Source organism: Aquila chrysaetos, chromosome 3 (genome assembly GCF_900496995.4).
Source record: "Aquila chrysaetos chrysaetos chromosome 3, bAquChr1.4, whole genome shotgun sequence".
Classification (NCBI taxonomy): domain Eukaryota; kingdom Metazoa; phylum Chordata; class Aves; order Accipitriformes; family Accipitridae; genus Aquila; species Aquila chrysaetos.
This window is the reverse complement of record NC_044006.1, coordinates 9,185,767-9,208,343: the sequence shown is the minus strand read 5'-3', so window position 1 is coordinate 9,208,343 and position 22,577 is coordinate 9,185,767. Positions and strand designations below refer to the sequence as shown.

At 39.5% G+C, this 22,577-nt stretch overlaps 1 protein-coding gene across 7 annotated transcripts in view; it reads left to right on the top strand.

Annotated features, from left to right (window-relative positions):
• Positions 1-3,366: 3,366 nt before the first annotated feature.
• The window catches only part of PTPN1 (protein tyrosine phosphatase non-receptor type 1), a 47,022-nt gene continuing 27,811 nt past the window's right edge, over positions 3,367-22,577 (top strand). The window contains exons 1-2 of one of the 7 annotated variants that reach the window (XM_030007628.1): positions 3,447-3,545; positions 18,041-18,140. Coding sequence is in view for 1 of the 7 variants with exons in the window: in XM_030007626.2 (XP_029863486.1) it covers positions 3,378-3,545 (168 nt within the window). In the remaining 6 variants the exon portion in view is untranslated. Of the gene's footprint in view, positions 3,546-7,087; positions 7,103-14,800; positions 14,959-18,040; positions 18,141-22,577 lie in introns of those variants that run through there. The other 6 variants (XM_041122523.1, XM_041122527.1, XM_041122524.1 and 3 more) reach the window with 6 other exon arrangements.

The following is a 22,577-nucleotide window of genomic DNA, read 5'->3' as shown; positions in this document are numbered from 1 at the left end:
GGCTGAATATAACTATAGAGTTGCATTCGAAAATCAAACAGTGAGGTAACAACATGTATCCTATTTGCAGACACTTTAATGAAGACTGATGACATTGGCTGTTTTAAACTAGGTCATCTCCAAATGCTGAATATTTTTAGCAGAAAGGCAAATTAAAGACTTTTAACATGATTAGACTAAGTCATTTTATGGGTTTCAAATGAATTAAAAATAATAGAGTTAGTTTCATTGTTCTACTAATGTTAATTTTTAAACTCAAGGCCAGGCTGTTTCACGTTGTTTTGTGGGTAGCTAGAGCCTAGTGTACATTAGAGGACAAATAAAAATTACTACAAACCCCTAACACTGTTACAAAGAAAAAGGTGGGGTGCTTTTCCCTACTCAGCAGGTGGAATTCCAGAATTCTCACCTTCAGAATGCACTTGATGGTTCCATAAAGTGGCCTACGTGCTCTTTACATTGCTGTAGCACCACAAGGTGCCAAAGAGATGAGGCTTATTATTTGACATAAACTGGTATCTAACTGCATATTGTAAGGGTCTCAGTTTTTTAGCTATGGGTGTCTTTGCATGTACTATTGCTGAAATTGTACATAAAAATAAAGCCACAATAATTCAGTAGCATATGCACCAATTAGCTGTACTTTTCTGAAACAGGAGTCACAACATATATCACTGCTGCAAATTGTTTCTTTTTATATAGGCATATGTAGGTAAAAGCAAATATTTATAACATAGTCTATCCCCTCCAAAATTTCCAGTTATTTAATAAAATCATTCACTGAACCAGTCCGACACATTTTAAAGTTACTGGTCACACGTATTGCAACTGTGATAGACAGAGATTTATGAAGAAATGTAAGATACGCTGGCAATTTTTATAATCTTATTTTCTGGGTTACTCTGTGAAATTTTCAGCTGAATATCAATTTCTTCAGGGCAATATATGGGTTTTTGTCATTCAAGGCAATTATTTCTGTGACAACAGTACACACTTAGCAGAATATATTGCTGATGAATCATTGACTGAAGAACTTGTACTGATTTTATTTATTACATCCATTCAGGTGACATAAGCATAAAAGACTGTACGCTATCTTTCTTTATAAAATGCTTATGTGCTGCAGTAATTCTGTTGCATTTAGCTGTAGCATCACAAGCTTTGACCTCTTCTAGGTAGGATCAGGTTTACGCCTGCATGCAAAATGGCCATCCACAGGAACTGCTCTTTGGTGACATAATAGAAACTCACCTCTCAGTATGGAATCACTGAAACACAGCAAGACTCCTCACATACGTTCATGATTTGTGAATAACAGGGAAAGGGGAAAGCAGTAAAGTTGTTAAATTTTTTGTTATGTCCCCAGGACCAGTAGGTTAAAAATTTACCGCGTGGACTCGGATACCGCCTCAGAGCAGCCAGACTGGGAGAGAAGATGCAGTCCCCCATCTGCTGCTTTTAGTAATACAGAAGCGAGTCTCAATAGGTGGAAACCCTTTCATTCACGGGACTAATAGTGCATCTGCCTAGTTCCAAAAATCAGGTCAAGAGAAAGCCCATGCAGCAAGAAAGGCAAAAAATCTTTTTAATACCACCTGCTAATGCCTCTATGCTACATGCAGCAGCTGACTAGAGAATAATGTTTCATTGTTTGCCTAGGTTAAGTCGCTTATCCTATTAAGACGCTTTCCACAGCTTGCCTTTACTGGGGCGTTACTGTTAACCCTCCCTCAAAATTCTGGGCCCCTCGGCTCACATCTCTGACTAGTCCTCTCTTCTCAGAGAGCATCCATTTGCAGTTAAGTAGCCTAATAAATGAGTCTCCAACAGGGTGGCATTCTGGGGCTGAACACTGAAAGGCAGTCTCTTCCAAAGACTGCACAGTAGAACTATTAGGAAAAGCAATGGAAAAGCCTCCTCTAGCAGCAACAGCTAAGTGGTGCAAGGGCTGCAGCTAAGCTATGGAATACTTCTGTCTTCAGTGACATTGATACATCTTGCCTGTTCAGAACTTTACCACTCTGCCTTCAATCCATGCTGTACTTAGGGTATTTATAATCAACTTCACTCATGAAAAATGTCAGTCTTACAAATCCACTCTCACAGCCTTATTTTGGGTCAGCATTCATGCTGCAGAAATACCAGGTATGCCAAGCCTGCACCAGCCCTCAGTAATAGTATGCTCTAAAAGCCTAAGAAATAGTAATCTAACAAACAGAAGCTGGCTGACATGGAGTGAAATTCCTTGCTTTGGAAACAAAGTATGGTGTTGCATTATACATGGGATAACTATGTCCATATGTTTGGAACATCTGGTCTTGAAACTCAGGAAGAGAGACGTTGGCTCTCTGAGTTCTGTAGGCTACGACTTCATTTGGAAATGAATGGCTTTATGAAAAGGGTGGGATAGAACAACAAATGTTTACCTCCTGGGATAGGACTACAGCACCTTGACAGTAATGGCCATTTCGGAGTAGGAAGCCAAGAGTCGAGGACGGATGATCAAACTCCATTCGGAGCTTGTCACATCACACATTCCTTTAAATCAAAGGGTACGGGACACCTGACAGAAACACTTTTCATTCTGCAGGCTGTGTAAGCACGAAAAATAAACTCTCCACCTTTTGACCACAGCGAGAGAGAATGTCTTCCCCGCCTCTGAAGTGAGCACACGCACATACGTCCAAGTTCTCCGCACCGCCAGATCAGGCACCTGCTGCCAGACCGCCGTTTTCCTTACAGCCCTTCGCCTGCAATCAAACGGCCGCAGGAGAATTTTTAAACATTTCTGACCCTCTTGCGGCAGACGAAGAGCTTGAAAACATGACTCAAGCCCTTCCTCACTGCTCAGAAACCAGAAGACGCCAGCCTGGGGACCGAAGAGCTACAACCAATGGCTCCGCCTGCTGTTTCCCCAGCCAGATCCCGTCGCCGAGCGCAAGCCGGGACTCCCCGCTGCCACCTCCATCCTGAGGCCCCTCCGCCCTGCCGGGGCCGCCCTACCTGTCAGCGCGGCCCCGGGCGGGACGGCTGGGGGCGGCGGCGCGGGTGCCGAGGGGGAGGAGGCACCGAGACCGCCCCGTTTGCCGCCGACAGCGGCGCTCTGCCGGACCGTCGCCTCAGGGGGCCGAGGGGACAGCGGCACCCCGCGCCCCCGGGGGGAAGGAAGGCGCTGCCTCCCCTGCCTGACGCGGGCGGGCAGCGGCCCCCACAGCCCCTCCGCAGGGCGCTCGCGCCCGCCGCCACCGTTACAGACCGTTGGCGCCGCGCGCCCCCTCTCCCGCCGCCCCGCAGGCCCCCGCGGCTGCGGGCCGCCCCGGACGTCGCGTCGCCGGGGCCGGGCTGCGTAGTTCCGGCGGGGAGAAGGGAGGGGTGACATGCAGAGCAGGCAGCCGCGGCCTCGGGAGCAGCTGGAGCCGGAGCTGCCGGAGCGGCGGGCGGGAGCGGCGCTGGGGGGCCAGGCCTGGCGCGGCGCCCCCACCATGGAGATCGAGAAGGAGTTCCACCGGCTCGACCAGGCCGCCAGCTGGGCCGCCATCTACCAGGTGAGGGGCAGCCGCCCGGCCCGGCTCTGCCCCCAGCCCCGGCGCTGAGGCGGGGAGCGCTCCTTCCCTCACCATCTCTCTGCCGCCGCCTAGATCTGCCCCCCCACCCCCGCGGCGTGTGTGTGTGTGTGTGTGTGTGTGTGTGTGTGTGTGCGCCCCAGCTGCCGAGCGCCCTGCGGGGAGAGCGCTGCCCTCCGCCTCCCCTCTCCCTGGGTCGGAGCTTTCCCTTCCCCCTTCCCCGCTTCCCTCCCGCAACACGCTGCGGGCTGGCCCGCCGGTCCGCCGTGCCCTCCTTCCACTTTCGCCCGGCTCTGTCCCCCTGAGGGAGCGCCTCTCCCCCCCCTCCCCGCGGAGCAAAGCCCCTCTCACCTCCTTCTCCCCAGGGCTCGCGTTGGCGGGGAGTGCCGGCCGCCGCCACCCCCCGGCGGCGGCACGGTTGTGGCACCGGGACCCCGCGGGGCTCTGGGGAGGGGAGGGGACCTCCTGCCGCGCTGCCGTGCCTCCGGGGGTCGGCCCGGGGCCGGAGCCGGGCAGCAGCCCCGCTCTGCGGGGCGAGCCTGGAAGGAGTTTCCTCTGGGAGATCCCTCAGCCGCGCTCTTGTTCTGGCTCCAGGTTCGGCTTGGAGCTAAGCGTGGACATAAATTCTCAAGTTAGCTTTTAAAACTGACCCCTTCCTAACCTTGAGGGAGTATATCTAAGTATCGTGTTTGTCTTTTTTTTTTTTTTTTTTCCCCCAAACAGAAAAACAGTGGTGGGCAGCGTTGCATGCACCTAACTTTTCAGTCACTTTAATAGTAGAACAGAGCCTGAAAGCAACTTGTTAGTAATACTTGTGCAATTATCTGGTACTGTTTTTTATTATTTCGTTTACTGCGTTTAGATTTTTTTGTGACATTTTAAAAAACCTGTGTGGCAAACGTGAATCCTTGTGAGAATATTTGCAGACTGGATCCAGCTTCACACATACAAGCAGCAGAATTTAGGGCTTTTCTCTTTAAAAAGTTCTTTGTGCATTTATCAAAAATGAAGTTTAAGAGAAGATGAAGTACCTGAATGGTTGGGCGGATGTGTTCAGTCAGATCGGGCAGCATTACTGTAAAATTCATTTGAATGTTTAAGCTGGTATATTGCATAAACTAATAAGTTTTAAGTTCATATTTGCAACATAGAAGTTGGGCTTTGCTTCCCTTTCGCTATGAATTTCTCTGGCAATAGACATTTAAAAGAAGGAGTGGAGTTTTATAAAAGTGAAATAAATGGACTCTAGTTTCAGATTCTCAACAGGCAAGTTTCAGAAGTAGTAGCTTGCAGGATGAACATCTCCAGTTGTTTGGCAATTAGAGAACAAGCATGAAATTTTGAGCGTGCTTTTCAGAAGGTCCATTTTTTGTTAGAGTATTTAATTTCCTGCAGAGTGTCAGTGCTTGCTAACTGTATCAGTTGAAAGTCATGTGCATATATGACGTTATGTTTTTGCTTAACTGTTCTTGACGATTTGGTATGTTGCAGGCTTAGCGCTCAGGAAATGATTTTGAGTAAGATAGCTCTGTAATGGAGGTGGTATATTTCTACAGGTACAATTTAATCACAGAATTGAAATGTGTAAGGAGAATGAGGGACTGTAGCATATTTTCAATGTGGGATCAGCATTCAGTGATATTTTTGTCCTGCTTTCTTTGAATGGTGTGACGCAGTAGCCTGCTCAGACTGTGGCACAGCATGAGGTTTGTTTGAGTACTAAAATTCAACTAAAAAAAAAAAAAGACTAAAGTGATTCTTTGATTTGCATCCAACTGTTGACAAGCACAAGAGGTGGGTTTTTTGCTTGCTTTTTTTTTTTTTCCTTAAGATTGATTAGTAAGTGTAAGCATCTCCTGCTTTTAAATATCAGCTGTTGAAAATGACATCTTGGCACATCATGTACATCTGGAAGAACAATGTACTTCACTGTAATCCGTGCTTTTGATGTCTGGGCTATCACATTAACAATGCAGTTTTCCTACAAATACCAGTCTTTGCCTGAAGAATGGAGTAAGTCGAATAATGTATGTTACACATGCATAAAAAAGTCTTCCCCTAAGTTAATTGTACCACAGGCTTCTGGTATCTAGGTGTTACGATTGTAGCTGCTAAAATCCAAAAATGTTCACCAGTATTCCAAGTGAAGCATAATGCAATTTACTAACAGTCCCTTCCTCTTGTTTCTTGGCTAAATCTATTATGTAGAGATACAGAACTGCACGGCATCTAGGAGGAGGAATTGTGAACGCTACAGGGAGGTGAAGCTAATTGGAAGGATGGCTACAAGGAGACTTGTCTGGGTGCCACGTGACTTTGAAGGGTTAAAATTGTCCAAGCTTCTTTTTTTTTGGACAAGGGGAAGCTATGTTCAGCTATGATAATAGTACAGTTGTGAAAGAATAAAATTTAGATTTTTTTTTTTTTTTTTAAGGGTAAATAGTCACAGGTTGGAGACAAAAACATTTCAAAATGAAGACCTTGTGTAGGTGATTTTGTGACAATCGTGTCTTGGGCACTGCATGTGTAGTGGAACTATTCTCTGCTGCAGCTGGTCAAAACGGGATGAATACTGATGAAGTTCTCCATGTTTTGTTGGTTTTTGTTGGTTTTGGTGTGTGTTTGTTGTTGTTTTTTTTAAATACCCAGTACTGTCCCTTACTTTCATCTAGATTTACTTGCTACAAGAACTATGAGCCATGAGATCCTGTAAAGGTTGTTCAGAGACCCAATAGATAAAAGGGCTGGTCTGGTTCTGGCCACTGCTTGCATTTTAGAGAAACATACTTAGAAGATAACTAATAAAATGAGACCTGATCTAAGCATAAGAAATGTGCATTCAAATTAAAGACCTCTTCCATAAAACAGTAAGTTTTGTTTTATTTTAAAGGAAAATGAACAGCAGATTAAATGTGAGCTTTGCAATGCGATAACTGTGGTAAAGGTATGCCACAGAAAACAATTGCTTAAGGGTAAGTGAATGATACGCACCCTGCATAAATGTCATTAGAAGTATCAATAGGAATGAAAAGCATTCACGCTGGAGATGTCACAACAAAAAAGCAATAGCCCAAAGCTAAGAAAAGCACAGTTTAGGCTTGCTGTTAGAGCAGGGGAGAAAAAGATACAGATATTTGTCTAGAATATCAAAGGAACATTGACTTTTCATTTGCTCACAGTGAGTGTGATATCAGATTTTCATAATAATTTTATATGCAGAAGTGTTTCAGAATTTTAGGAGGTATTTTAGTTTCTAACTTCTTACACATGGTGATAGAATGAGATATTATCTTAAAAACACAACTCTCAAATACAGGTAGAGTTACTTCTTGTGTTTGTATAAACTAGGTATGTTGACTTTAGTATGTTGGCTAATGATACTAACTTTGATGTGCTTATCAGTAGAAGTAAAGATACCTCTGAATTATTTACTGATCTACCATTCAACTAGAGATCAGATACAATATGGACGCAGAGCTGACAGTTGGTTTTACAGAAACACCTATGGGAACAGCTCATACAGAGTTTTCCATGTGAAGGTAGCAAAATTAAACTAAAATATGCACTCTCTTCTAATTTTTGTAGTCAGTAGAATATAAAATAAGAAAGAACTGGGTGTAGTCTAGATTCTCAAATATGTTTGGAAGAACTAACTATACTGCTGCGTGTGCTCTGGAAAGCTGAAGTGTAGTTACAGTTCAATTTGAGGCCTGTAAGAGACACATAACTGTTCTCAGTTTATTAATTTTTGAGGGTATTTTAATCTAATATTAACATGAATGTTCCTTTTTTTCCAAACCTCTCTGAGCTAAACTAAAATACTACAGATTATGAAAGTTAATAAGCTTTACCCAGATTATGGGAGGAAGATAGAAGGCTAGCGTGGACATTTTGGATATCTCTCTGTCAAGAGAGAAAAGGCATGGGAAGTTTTTATATATTCACTGTCTCTGGAAAAATATTTGTAGAATATGTAGGCAGATTTTAATGTTGAAAGTAAACTGTGAAACGGTTGACCCTGTAGACTTAGAATAGTGTGGTTGTGTTGTGCATTTAAAGTAAATGAACAGGAAGTTCTACTAGTGTTTTCGGTTTAGAAGCTGCAGTGAGAGTTCAGACTTTGTGCTGCTCCAGTCTATAAGCATTTGGGTTACTCTTTTGCTCTGGTGCTCAAACACTTTAAACTTCTTTGCAGCAGATAAACTGTGGCGTGAGCATGACTTATTATAAATGCATCTTTGTGCTCTATTCTGCCAGTTCTTGCTACTTGAAAATGCAGGTCTCTGCATGCATGCCTTGCCACTTCTTAATTCATGCTATGTTGATTCATTCGAGGCTTAGCTTAATTGGCTCTGGTTATGGAAAGCTAGTTTAGAACTGATAGTTGCAGGGAGTCTCTTTTTTCATTGGGTACAGCTAAAGACATTCCATGTTTTCCAGTGCTATACAGCCACTGAATCTTGATACAAGTGTGGGAGAGGCTAACAATGATGAAGTAGCTAAGTCTCTGTGGCTTGCAAAGTCAATATCCTCTCTGTGAGAACCAGGAGTTTACTTTCAATTGCAAGTGATAGTACATTTTGTGCTATTGAGAATGTTTCAGGGCACTCTGCTGCATTGGTTAGTTATACTACTAACACTTTCAGATCAAGACCAATTGTGTCTACTGATGGCAAATGTAAGATTGTGCAAGTCCTATTATATGGGGCTACTTAGCTGCTTAGTTTTGCTTGTTTTTCAGAGTTTAAAATCTAAGTACTTGAATCCAAATCTTCTGAGATAGCATTGCTGTAAGTAGAACGTTGAAAAATGGAGCCTGTTATGGCTTACTATTAAGGGGATATAATTTGCTAAAAATGTAGAAATCATACAACATGCAGACAGCACTATACCTGCTTCTGAGCACCTTCAGAAGGTTTTTATGGTTTTGGTGTGTTCTTCCACATGTGGCTTACTCCTCTTTCTTTCTCTGTCTGCTCTAAGAGTACATATATATAGAAGGAAACTGACAGTTAAGGGGAATGCAGTGTTGGCATATGGCCAACATTATGATGTTAAATTCAAATAGAAATAGCCCTCGTAAGTAGAGAATAAAATGTGGTAGTGGTAGACCAAGTATTTTTGAAACTAAAGTAACTTTATAAATATTCTGGGTAGGTTTGAATTAACGGTTCATCCTATAGTTAAATAAACATTAAAATGAATTTTTTTCTTGTAATACTTGCTTTGCAAATCGATTTTCTCCAAGGGTTCTCTTTAGCTGAGACTTTGTAAACTGTGTTTTACACTGAAATACCACTGCTACTTTCTTGTAAACGTCTGATTTCTCAGGTTTTAGATCAGTGTCACTAGCATGACATAATAATCTATTTGGATTGTGAATTTAGCCTCATTAAATATCTGAGGATAATAACCGATTCCTTAAAATTCAGAATTCATGCATGATTCAAAGTGGACATCTTTTAATGAAAAGAAAATGGAGAAGAAAAGAGTTTACAAACCAAAAAAAGAAAAAAAATTATAAAAAGGGGTAACAGCTTCAAGTCATGCTATTGCTTGTACTCCAGTGAATGTGAGAATTGGGTGGGTTGTTTCAGCCACCAGATAATGCCACTGAATTTGTTTTCCCATAGTCAAATAAACTAGTTTTTACTTTAGTCTCCCCATATGCAAAATGAGATTTATATTCAGTAAAGTGTTAGAGAGCTGCTTTTTTTTTTTTAAACACAAAATTACTTTCATGCCTGTTGTAACACCGAAGGGAAGGAACCAAAAACTTGCATACAGTATCAGTATTCTGTTACTAATAATATATTAAGTAGTTTTCTAGTAGGGTTTTGGGGTTTGTGCTTTTGGGTTTTTTTAAGTACCTGCAAATTAGGTTAGCACTGTGTGACAAAAAGCTCAGCTCCTGTAATGCTTCAGACAATTCAGCATCACAGGAGGATTTTCTCCTGTGACCACAGTCTTTCTGGCGATTTTGTTCTCCTCTTTTGAAAGAGAGGCCTCTTGTCCAGCAATGGAAGGGATAAGTTCTCTGCGTAGAGTAAAAGTTTTTCAAAATGTGAGTTGAGTAGAAGGCTTATTAACAACAAATTAATAAATACTTGAAAATTTAATATTGTGCCATAAACCTAACAAAGTAACAAAACAAACAAAAAACCCCTAACCCCTTAGCTGGCTGGTTAGTTAGAATGTTCCCGAGTGCAGGATTTCTTATTAAAGTTTACTTAATTCTGCTTATTTCTGGAATACTGATTTGGAAAAAGGTTAGTATAAACTGAGATACACGACAAACATTAGAGGATTGCCTAAGGTTTTGTATCGTCTTCAGTGCTGATCTGAAGTGCTGTCAGTGTTCAGACATTTTACAGAATTACATAAATTTAAAACTTCATTTTTAAAATATTAGATTAGACTAGAATGTTTGTATCTGCACCTCTGTAAAAGTGTACAGCATCACTGTCAGAGGAAAGCAGCCCTAGTGAACAATGTATGCATTTTTTCCTAAAAGAAGCTAGTTTATGAAAATATAGAAACAGATTCTCTGCAATGTTCATAATTAATAATATAAACTTGATCTGATCGGTAAGCTTTGATGTTTACAGCACTTACTATTGAGTTTGGGTTTTCTTTTTTATTGTCATTGGTCAACTTGTTTCATGTTGATTTGCACAAGAAACACTTTTTTGTTTATTTTTCTAGTGCCAGTAGACATGCCCTTGCTGGTTTGGCTGGGAGAGGCACTATGATACAGCATCAAAATGCCTTTGTGTGTTCCCTTTGTAGATCATGTAGTACAAATGCCAATTCATTTTCTACCAAACCTTGTGAATTTAGATGTGCTTTTTCTCTCACCCACGCAAAACACAGCTAAGATTCAACAGCTTGCCTGTCATATTATACTAAGAAAAAGTGATAAAAGTGATTCTTGGAAATTCATGTGATTCTGCTAATAGTGATAGCTGATCTACTTTCAAATTGGGTTTGTGCTTTCTACATTTAAGAAAAAAGGTTCACAGGACAGTAGTGGAAAATCTGACGTCCTTGTTGGGAAGGAAAATGAGCTAGCATAATATGAAACTTTTGGAAAGGTTTTTAATTAGTATTTTTCTTATTTCTAATTCTGTAGGTTCTGTTTCTATATGCTTTCACCTTGCACAATACTTTATCCTAGGATATGGACTGATAAACACATTATTTCCGTAAGTTGTTGGCTTTACATTCATAAGTAGTGGCGTAATGAGTTGGTAAAGTACAACTACTTGTGGAAGCAGCATAAATACAGCCAGCTTACTTAAGAGATCAGTGTTTTTAACCATTGTAGCTGGAGTCTCTATTTTTTTCAAATCAAAATATTTATCATTAACACTAAGTCAGATGTGATTCATCCCAAATTCTGTGTGTGTGTTTTGTTTTTTTCTGATAGCTTTTGTTTTTAACGTATACTTTCTTGTCTCCTGCCTGTCCTTGTTGGCATGATAAATTATACTATTCTTTTAAGCAGAATTTTTTTGGGATTACTGATACTGAACATGTACCTTATTTAGTTGCTGTTTTGTTAATGAAATGAATGAAAAAATATTTGGACAGTCCTGCTTCCTAGTTGGGCATATCTTTCATGAAAGAAAGTAGAGACATAAAAAAACCTTTCTGCTGAATCCAGCATTAATCTCATACTGGATTTACTTAAGTAGCATACTGATACATTAAAGGCCCGTTTCAGAGGCCTGTTTCCATTGTTAGGGACTGAAACTGGATTTCTACTTTGTATATAGGACGTCTTGTTTCCTTCTGTGTTAGGATCCAGGCCTTTAAGTAGTTCCATAGTTGTCTCAGCTCTTGGTTGTTGTGGATGCTTTGGGAACACGTGGTTCAAGGGGTAGAAAGTCACCTTCAGCGTCACGTCTTCATGAGGATGAAGAGATCAATGATGAGGAAGATTTACTTGTCTCACCAACTGTTTAAGAGATTGTTGAATCAGATTTAAATCATGTGGTGCAGTCCTTTTCCTGTACTTAGAAGAAGTTTAGAACAGTTTCTACATAAGTAGAAATAGGAAATAAAGCAAGAGCAAAGCAAGTTTTGCATTCTGCCAGTATATGCAATTATATAAAAACTTCCACGCTGTACCAGTGGTGACTGTGGAGCTACGCAGATCTTGCTGCAGGCAGAGAGGAAACTATCCCCTCTGGGAAGAAAGCTCGCTATACTTTTTGTACAAAAAAAATTTATTGTTAAAAATTCTACTAAATAGCAGTATTTTGAACTTAAAGTAACTGTTCTATTTGTGATCTTTCAGGTGCTTTTTCTTGTATCTCAAGTTCCCAGAATTTTATGCTGCTTCTGTGAAGTGCTTGATTCATCAAGTACTTGATGCTGTGAGCTGTTCTACAAAAGACACTCTGTTTCTCAGATTCTTTATATTTATTTGGAACAAGTGGTCTACACATAAAGAGGAATGTTCTCATAACCTTCTTCCCTTGCGCACATTTGAATGAGAATTGCTTGTTTATATCATTTCTAATCCCACAGTAACAGGTTACAGTAGCATAAACAGTGTGACCTTTTAATGTGATCACAGGAAGTAAAATGTGAAATCTATTTTAAAAATGCATTTTTGACTAAGGAAGAGTATACTTCCTTTTCTGACAGGAAAAATAACCCATACTAGTTCAGAAGATCTCGATTCCATTATACTGTGTAGGGCCTATTTTTTCCACTGTCTTCTGTACAGTCATTGCAGCTGCTTGAAGTAGGGCTAAAACTCTGCCATCCTTGTGTAGAATTGTACATCCTTGCTCTGCGTTGCGCAGGCGTAAGTGGCTAAAGATGGGGGCTACTGGAAAAACAGAACTCTGACACAAGCAAGAAGTTTTAGTAAGAGGAACTTCTTTTGGAAAGAAGGAGAGGGTGGGTCATTGGAGCAAGAGCTGGAAAAATACTACATAGCTTATTAAACAGCCAAAATACATATACACACATTTTAGAAATTTTCTGAATATTTCCAGAAATGGAAGAAAAATGGGGAGAGTTTTAACCAGCAAAGGATGGGGGAGTAGACAGCTACACAACTCTGGGAAATGTTTTCGTTGCTTTCCGATTTAATTAAAACTGTAAAGGGAATAAACGTTGTCACTTGTTTCTTCAGCTTCTGACAATAGAGAATTTTCACATTGAATCGCAGTTGCTACCTAGAACTGCGCAGTGCCCAGCAGTGTCTGTAGGATGACACGAACAAGAATCTTGTTTCAACTTGTACAATGTTTTCATTCCCAGTATTGATATCTTCCTCAGAATTGGCCTGAAGTGTTTCATGACCAGAGCAGATCTCCCCTTGTACTGTTTCAAAACTAGTATAGTAAATGTGTGAAGGACAACATGTGTTGTTACAAACCCATCCTTTTTGTCCTTGCATATTACAACATCAGCTGTGGCTGAATTGGTAGTTTACTGAAAAATGCAGTTTTGAGTTGGGAGGGTTGTTTGTTTGATTTGCCAGTGAGCAATATTACATGGATGGCTCATTAATAATTTCCCTTTAGATAGCAATGGTTTCGGTTCTAACAATCACTCTGATAACTGACACCTATTAACAGACAGCTAAACTATGAAAGAGCGTGTGGCGGTCTGGCTCTGGTTGGTAGAGGCAAGCAGAGGTGGGTGGTGAGCATGGGTGGTTTTGTCTTCGGGAAAGGGAGGGTCTAAGCAGCCTGAGGTTCAAAACCCTGAGGCGATCAGCTGTCCTCTCTGGAGGCAGGCTCAGGAATGGGGCTGTTTTCAGGGGGTACCCCAAGGTTCTGGAGCTTTTTGTTCTGTGTCCATCAGACTCATCTTGTTTTCAGTAGCAGTGAAAGACTGGAACAGGAGGTTGAAAATATGTAAAATCTTTACAGCTGCTAAGTTACTGGATTTATTAGCCGACATGAGCGCATTAGTGGAGAGGTCTAATCTTACACGTCTTTTTAAAGCTTGTCAAGAAGCAGGCAGAGCAGAAAGACTTCATGGAAACTACTGACTTATGCCTTATTTGTCATTGATTTCTAGTTTATAATATGTGGAAAGCTTACCATTCAGAACCTCTGTTAGGAATGAGTCTGTTATGATAGGCTTTATTTGATTGCTTTATACAGTCCAGTGTACAGGCTACTTTTCTGCAACTGACTGACAGCAGGAAATCTCTTATTTGCCGTTGTGTCTGCTAAGTTCTCTGCCACATGAAGTGGGGATTTTGGGTGGTAAAACTGTTATGTATTTATTATATTTTTAAGAGTAGCTAAATAAGTTAATATTGCTACCTAGTTAGGAGCAAGCAGTCAAACATTTATTGTTTTCATGTAATAATGTGTACATCTTTAGGGTTTTCTTGTACTAAAGTCTTTGCTAACAATGTGTTCTCCATATAAAACTATCTCTCTACACGCAAAATTCTGTCTTGGAATATTTAGAGAAAAATAATCCAATCTAGTAGTGAAAATGCTTTGCCCTCAGCACTGTTTATGTAAGAGGAGGCACTTGTGTGTGATTCTAATGGTTGATAACCTTTATTTGTGGATCAGTGCTCAGAAGCCTTCAGTGTAATGGTCTTTTGGGGGGCAGGGGAATGGCAAGGGATGTGATAGGGGTGAAGGGATTTTTAAAGATGTTTGGAAGTTACTGCATTTCATACTTTTTTTTTCTGTAAGTGTTCCAGATATGTGCTACGACTGCAAATGAGGGTTTGAGATAACTACACATGCTTTATAATTTGGTGGCTAAGATTGATAACTGTCTCTGGCTGACAGGAAGTGGAACACGATGAGCAAGAGTCTAGTGGAGCTGTGGGGTGGGGTGTGTTAGGTACAGCCCGGTGTCTGGGCTGTAAAAGAGGAGTAATAGGAGTGGTGTATTTCCAGAGAGCACGCTGTCATTGTAGAGGTAGAAGTTATGATAGTTGCTTGGCTTTGCTAAATCAGTTGGTGTTCTCAGAGTGAATTATTTTAAACTAGCAGTATTAGTAGGTGCACAAAGTGGCAAAACTGTTTATCTCATCTGATCCATGCAACTTACTTTCACTCACAAATCTGTTTCATTAGCATGGGGAAGATTAAATAGTCCTTTGAAGGCCTAGCTTGTCGAGTTTTGCAGTCTTTTTCATGTACTGAAGTGCAGAGTGCTCATCTGTCCTGCGTTAGGATGTCTGTGAAAGCTCATCTTTGTTATGTGATGTGCCTGTTTAAGACTGACATTTGTTTTTTAGAAGATGACCTGCACAGCTGGAGGTGAAAGCTCTCTCTCAGTGCAATGACAGTTAAAACAATCTCTAGTAACGCAGGATTGGTTCTGTCAGTGTCTTAAAGTATTGCTGTGCAACTTGGAGAAATAATAACATATAGAGTAAATTTTAGCATTTAAGGTATGGCTGCCTTTGGGTTAAGGGAGGGGTCATATCTTTCCACAGGAAGTTCTCAGGCTTGTTGACCATAGGTAGATTTTCTTACACATTGTCTTTTCTGAAGACATACATTTATTCACCTTTGCTGTGTGAAAACTAAATGCTAACACACACTAGAAACTATGCTTATGGTAAGTAAAATGCAGTATTGATATCCATTGTGACTAAAGACTTAATATGCATTATTATTTGTGTGTGAAGGGCAGCTAGTAAAGCAAAGTGCTCAGAAACCTACCTCAGATCTAAGTATCTTAACTTCTCTGAATGTCACATTACATCTCTGCTGTCAGCATTTAAGGGTTAAGTTTCTCTCTCCAAAAAAGTATTGATTTTTCTCTTTTTGTCTTAGAACAGTTTACTACTCTGGAAGTAGTTGCATAAACATTCAGATTTAAGTGCAACTTCTTTTGTTAAACCTTGGTGTAGACCAGAGGTGCCCAACCATTCTGTCCTGGAGCCATGTGAAGGCTGGACGGTCTGTTCTGTCCCAGTCATCAACCAACATGCTTGTGCCTTTGTCATGTGGCCTGTTCAGCCCTTACATGACCTGACAGTCATATGGTCAGGTAAACAAATGTGTAGGCTTGTATTTGTGGGGATAGGGGAAATGGCATCAGTGTTTCACTTACCCCCAAAACTGTATTTGGTCCACAGATTGTGAGCTGATCATCTCAGGTTTAGAAAGCTGTAAGCTTTAGTATAAAACTAGCTTAGCTTACATTGGTTTCCTACACACGTATTACGACAGTCATGTGAGAAAACAGGAGTATCCTAATTCTGCTTTATCTAACATCTGTTTTCAGCAGTACTGTTTGTTCTCAGCAGGTTTTTGTGTGCATTGCAGTAGCTTGGCAACCCGTAGGTTGCACCATTCAATGAATTCAGTATGCTTTTAATCATCACTAAAATTTTCCTTTCCAAATTTGAATATTATAAGTACAGTGAAGTGGGCATCTGTGATTATAACAGCAACAGCCATGTTAAACAGATCCCAACTGAAACAAGCTGTTCATGTGAATTTGTAATCCATTGTGTTTCTTCAAATTTCAGTCCAAAAGTCTTTCTTTAAATTAGTTTAAGACAGCATACTTGTAACTTCTTTCTGGGAATGGTAGTTAAGCAGTTACAGCTTCTTAAAGTTCCCAAATACAGATTTGGGCAGTATGCTGAAAAACATGACTACTAAAAGCATTGACTGTTTGCTGGTTCTGTTGTAGGAGCAAAGCTCAAGTTTGGGCTTTCTCTGCACGCAGAGGCATGAACGTGGTTTGTGCAATCCTGTTAATTGTATATTCTCTTTAAACTTGAATCTCATTATGTTAGAAATGGTAAAAAGCTTTTCGTAATAGTGTAATGAGTATGCTTTGGCAGAACGAATCTTTAGTTCTATTCCCTGTGTTCTCACTAATGGCGAACAGAGTGAAGCATTCTTATGCCATAGATTAGAACTTGCTGGGATTTTGTATTATACCCTAATTTGTAGGGAAGAAACAGAATGCAGGAGGGCAACCCACTTACATTTTGGAGCTGGTACCTGTTGTAACATATGGTTCATCATTTTGAATGAACAGGGTTTCTTGATACTAAATTAATCTAGTAATCCCCCTCACACTTTTAACTTAAAAATTGCATCTCAGGAAAGCCAGTAAAACAACGTATGGTACAAACATCTTCAAGGAAATGAAGTTTACCACTAAATAAGATGTATATTTCTTTTTTCTTTTTTTTTTTTTAAATGGGTAATGCAGAGTTCACAACTTCCTATTTAACAATTCCTGCCACTTCCTTTCTTCTGTGTTTTAGTACTTCCTCTACAAACGAGCTCATAACTTTGAGATTTTGGTGGAACTAGTAGAAAGTTGGAAATATGGCTGTTGCCTGTCCCATAGTATTCTAAAAACAAAAATAATACTGACATGGTCTGAATATGTGCTACATCGTCATCATGATGTGACTTTATTCCCTTAACATTTGCAAATATATTAGAAAGTTTTATTTAGCTTTTAGATTATTGGAGTATCCAATGTGAATGAAATAATCTATGCAGTGACATCCCTTAGCCATGAGAGAAAAAAAATTGCTTTAAACTCTGACTGTAGTTGCTTGGTTTTTCAAAGTAATGAACAGAGTTTACTTGTGTTAGAACTGAGTCCTTTCTTTTTCATATTAAACATTTACTGGTATTGCTTTGCTTGTTCTTTTAAAGTTTTAACACAGATTTTTATGTTACGGTAGTTTTTCATAGTTGTCTCTAGAAAAAGTAGATTTAAAAATATGCTTTCACCAATAAAAAAATGTTTCAAGAAATTATTCTCTTACTTTCTTGTTTGTAAAAATACTAATAAAATAACTGACATAATACATATAAACAAAAAACATGATGGCTTAAATATGACTTATTTTGTGAATGCCAATTCTAAACACACTGTGATAATGCATGTTGCTCCTCATCTTTCATTCTTCATCACTGATATACCTGTTTCTGCATAGTAAGAATCTGGTACGTGTAGAGCCACCTATGTTTTAATTTTAAAATCTGACATTAATTCATATTCAAGCATGTTCAACATTGGCTTGCCACTATTTCTGCCATGTAAATTCAGTGATATTTTGACTGTTGGTGGGACAGTCAGCACTTTGAAAGTCTCACCTATGTAATGTAATGTGTTCAGAAGATTATGTAGCAGAAACTTGGGCTGTTTGGCCAAGATACAGTATTAAATTGGCTAAAAAACACCCCTTTGATTTCTAATGCATTTCTTCCATCATCTGAACAAAAATGGCTCCAAAATACCAACCTGTAGGTCACTATTTCTAAAACACAGAGGGCTCACATAACACCTGCATGGCAGTTCTGGTGTGTTGTGTTTGGGGAGTATGTTCAAGCCTATCTGTTTCACGCTTTTGTTGCTGAATAGATATGGGAGCTACGTGAACACTTTTGTGCAATGATTACTGAAAATAGAGTTCAGAGCTCTTTAAACAAGGAGTACATGTTCATAAGCAAGCAGCTATGAACTGGACCTTTTCTTTTCCTTTCAAGACAGGCTCTTCTGAATGCTCCAGATAGAGAGGAGATTGCCTTTACCTTATCAAATAAGAATATATGCCTTTATAAATGAAACATTACAGAAAAAATAGTGGTAAGTCTCTAAAGTCTGAATAATCTGTTGCTGTTGCATTTGGTATGGTAACAGTATTGTGCTGTGAAGGCTAATTTAGTAGGTTTCTGAGAGGGAAATAACCTTTGGAAGTCTTATAATATGCAAACTAATTAGAGGTTACAGTGAACACAGCTGTTTCTGCCAAGCTGACTAAGCTAGGAATTCAAATTACTATTTTTAGCCAGCTTGTAATGTCTCTAGTTCTCAATGGTACCCATGTTATTACTTTTAAAAATTATATTGTGTATTTATCACACTGACAGACTAGGTACAATAAACATTTTTAGTGTAACCAGTCCGTTACTTTTTAAATCAAACAAACAGTGTGAATATATAGACACAATGGAACACTTCAGGTGGCATGTGGGATGTGTTACACTAAAATCATGTCTATGCCTTGTATGAATTCAAACTGAAAGCTTCCTCAGAGGAAGAGGCATGAGCTCTGGAATGAAGTAATTGTAGTTTTCTGTAAGTTGTTTACTTATAGTCTGCCTAGCATACGTATTCTCCCTTTTCTTGCCCTCCAAGAAAGTTGTCTTTCTCCATTATGCAAGAATTTTATGCGTGCTGTTGTTTGCATTCAAAATGCTTTTTTGTTCATCCTTGAGATATGATCATTGTACAGATCCTGTAAAAATTACTATAAATTCTATCCTGAAACCTAAAAATCATTGCAGTTAACTGTACTTCTGCAGACTATGAAATAACTGCACTAATAAAAATTTGGAAAACAATGCTGGTGGAGCTTACGTTGTGTAAAGTGTTTACTGTTCTATGAGATATTGTCGAGATTAACTTCAAAATTACCTTCTGAACTGGTTTCTTTTTTCTAATAAGCTTTATTTGGTACTTTCTGCAAAGATTACTGGATAAGCAAAAGCATTCCTCAAAATCTGTGTGTACTGAATAGACATGCTTCATGCATAAATTTGTTGCTTTTTTAAAAAAAAAAGTCAGTCTAATTTTAACATAACATATGGCAAGCTGGTGTCTAAAACTGCTTTAACTGACTGTACTTTCTAAAGGCATATATAACAAGTTTAACTTGAGATAAGAATTAAGTCTTAGAAAAACTGTTTTAATTCCTATTTGCTTGTTAACACCAATAGCTTGCTTACTTTATCCTCTAAATTACAGTAGATAAGATCTGAGTTTAGTTTTAGTCAGTGTTGGGTGTAGAAAATGATGCTTGCAAATTAATCCTGTCTTCATAAAATCCTGTTTTCACTTCTGTTTTTCGTGATGGTAAGAGACTTTCAGACCAACTCAAATCAAGAATATAAAAACTAGGCAAACTCCAGAAGTTCTGATTCCTAAGTAGTAATCCTTTTGTTTCTGGTTTTGTGTCATCATGGAAAATAGGCCATTGACAATTAATCTAGAATTGCTTTTGTATTTAGAAACACTTTCTTACTAAAAATGTAAAGGAAATGCATGGTTTCCAGGCCTGGCTCCCATGGCTCTGAATGATGTCCACTTCCAGTGACAATTCTTTTTTCTGTAGTGCTAATGATGGGGTAGGGGAGCTAATCTAAAACCTTCTTCCCTTAGCCTCTGGGGACCAGGGAAGACAAAAGCATTCCTACAAGAGCCTAAAAAAATTGCTCAGAGAAATAGCCTCCCTTCTGAAAGGAGAAATATATAGTTGTTCCGACACAGCTGTCAACCCGAGAGCATTACAGCGAAGTGGTTGGATTCCTAAAATGGTAGTGAGAAACATTGACTCCTAAGTTAGAAACCTAATGAGTTCGAGCATTGCAGATGAAAACTAATCTGCTTGGAGAACACAAGTAGCATCCATAATAGCAACCAAGAGGTGTCTTCCTACTGTCTTCAGTGGGCGACTTCCCTAACTGGTGCATTTGCACTACTCTTGAGGGAGGACACAACTGACTGTTCGGAAGAGGTAGGGTAGATCAAAATCACTAGTCTAGCATAAAGGCCTGTCTCTTTCTCATTGAAACCTTTTAATGTTTTAGCAGTGCAATTTGACATAAATGTTTATTTTGGAATGTAATGCCAACAACAACAACAAACTTGACATGAGGGCATCCAAAGGACAATAGCAGTGATGTGAAAAAATGTATATTTTCCTTTGTGAGTCCTAAAGGCTATTTTTGTAGCTTTAAGTCTCTAATGAACTTGTAAACTTGTGTGTATGTATTCTTACATACAGCCTATCTTTTCCCTTTGCATGCAAATTCTAATGTCGTGTTAACAGCATAACAAAAATGAATTATGATAAGTCTCGGAGTGCACAAACTCTCCTGCTTTCCCTATTACTCATTGCATTGACTGTGGTTTCTAGGAGGTATTGTAAGGTGCCAAGTCAAGTTGTTGAGTTTGTAAAGAGCTTGAGAAGTAAATATGAGAAGAACTCTGGAGGTCTTTAAAAACTCAGACTTTCTGTTTTCAGGCACATCTAGTGCTGTAAGACCTCTCTGACATTGGCGAATTTTTTGCTTTTGATCAGATTGTCTCTGTGTAGCCATCTCTCATTCCACTTAGTTTTTAATACTCATTTTGAGCACCCACCAAAATTTCTGAGGTCATCATATGTCCGGTTTTCAAGTAGTATTTGTAAGCTGTCTTTCATCTGCATTACTAGTAACTGGATGACCACCACTTTAATGTAAATATGGCACCATTCGAGACAGATGTGTGGTTTTTGTTATTTGAACCTCATCATCCATCTACAACAGAAAGTAGTGCTGCAGAACAAGCTGAAAACAGTAAAAAGCATGTTCCTATTTGCCGAATCCAGGGTTAAAAATCCTTGTGATCTTATTCAGGGAATCGGATGCCTTCCAGGCAATTGTCATGGTCCTAAGTGTATGGGTATAAAATCAAACTCTCTGAAAAAAAACCCCCAAACCAACAACTTTGCCACTGTTTAAGACTGTTTAAGAAAATAACTTTTCTTTCTCTGACTTGTTAGGATTGCCTTGAGGATTAGAACTACAAAATACCCCAAAGCTTGGCAAATAAATTTTTTTTATCTCTGCTGGATAGGCAAAATGATAGATTTAGGAGAGATGATGACTTTGTAGTAGATGGCAGTTTTACCCACATCACAACTGTTGCTAAGGTTTTGCATATTTTTTAGGTACTTTACCTGTCCCTTAGGGCCACTTCATGGCCTTACTGCTAACTAAAGTCCCTGATGCTTCATGGATGCTACCTAATTAGCTGCAGTCAGGGAGAAGAGGGAAGGCTAATTAGTTGGTGAGGTTGTGTTCCCAGTTTATTTGTGGTTGGTGTTTTGGGACTACTTTATAAACAACTTGTCACTTTCCTTAAGATCCTTTCTCAGGACAGGCCTCCGGTTTAGTAGTGGGCTCATACTCTGTGCTGTCAACTTCTGCGCTCTGGCTTCATGGCAAAATTGCCTTTCCCTGAAGGGGGGGAACGTGATACATGTATCATACCAATTGGAACTGGGGAATCGCCCTTTTGTTAGGAAGCTGATTTGTGTTATGTGCTTTCATGAATAATTTCAAAAGCACATCAGGAAAGTGACTATGTGAGCTTCTTGTACGGGCCGTGTTGTGGAAACGTACATTGTGGTGGAACTGCATCTTTTAAATTTAAGAGCAGTGGCTTGCTAAAATGTTGTTCTAATGCTGACTTTGTTTTTCTCAGGTAACTTCTAGTTGTGGTGTCTGCTAGACAGTTAGATCTCTATCTCACATATGGTATCTTAATTTGAAAACGACCTTGACAAAATTAAGATCACTTGGGAATTGTAGCCTGCCTTTTTCTCTTTGACAGCTCTATAATTTTAAGAAGTTCTGCATGTTATTGACGAGCATGTATTGCTGCAGATAGGGGATACTGGACTTGACTAGTCTTCTGTTAATGTGACCAATATTTTTAAGATACCAGTTAGTAATCTGGATGTGTTTAACTCATGTCATCTACAAAAGGATTAAAAATAATGCTATGGTAGTTCTGCAATTGTGTAAGTTTAAACTGCTGTTAAGACAAATGCATGAATGTTGGTGTTTCTTTAAAAAAAAAAAAAAAAGTTGTAATCTTATTTTGTTTTTTTTAAATATTTGTCCTGAGTGAAATGACTGCAGTGTTTGTCTATTAAGCAGCTAAAGTGCTGTGCTGTTTGTTTGGCTTTTAGTCAACATACTTTCCAGGAAAAGGTGAAAGGACACAAATACCACAGACAAGTTTCGTTTGTAGTTCAGTGAATGTGAAGTATATGTTTTAATCTAAAATGAAGTCTGTTTAAAAAACTTAATCAAGGCTTAGTAGGAAGACTCAAAGTTCAGCTCCTCAAATATGCAGGGCTGCTTGCTTTCAAAATTGGCAAGTGTGATACCACTCATCAAGACCACAGAACTTGTTCTGTGTTTGGATGCTCTAGGTCCTTTGGTAATTGTAGTAGTTCTGTTACAGTTC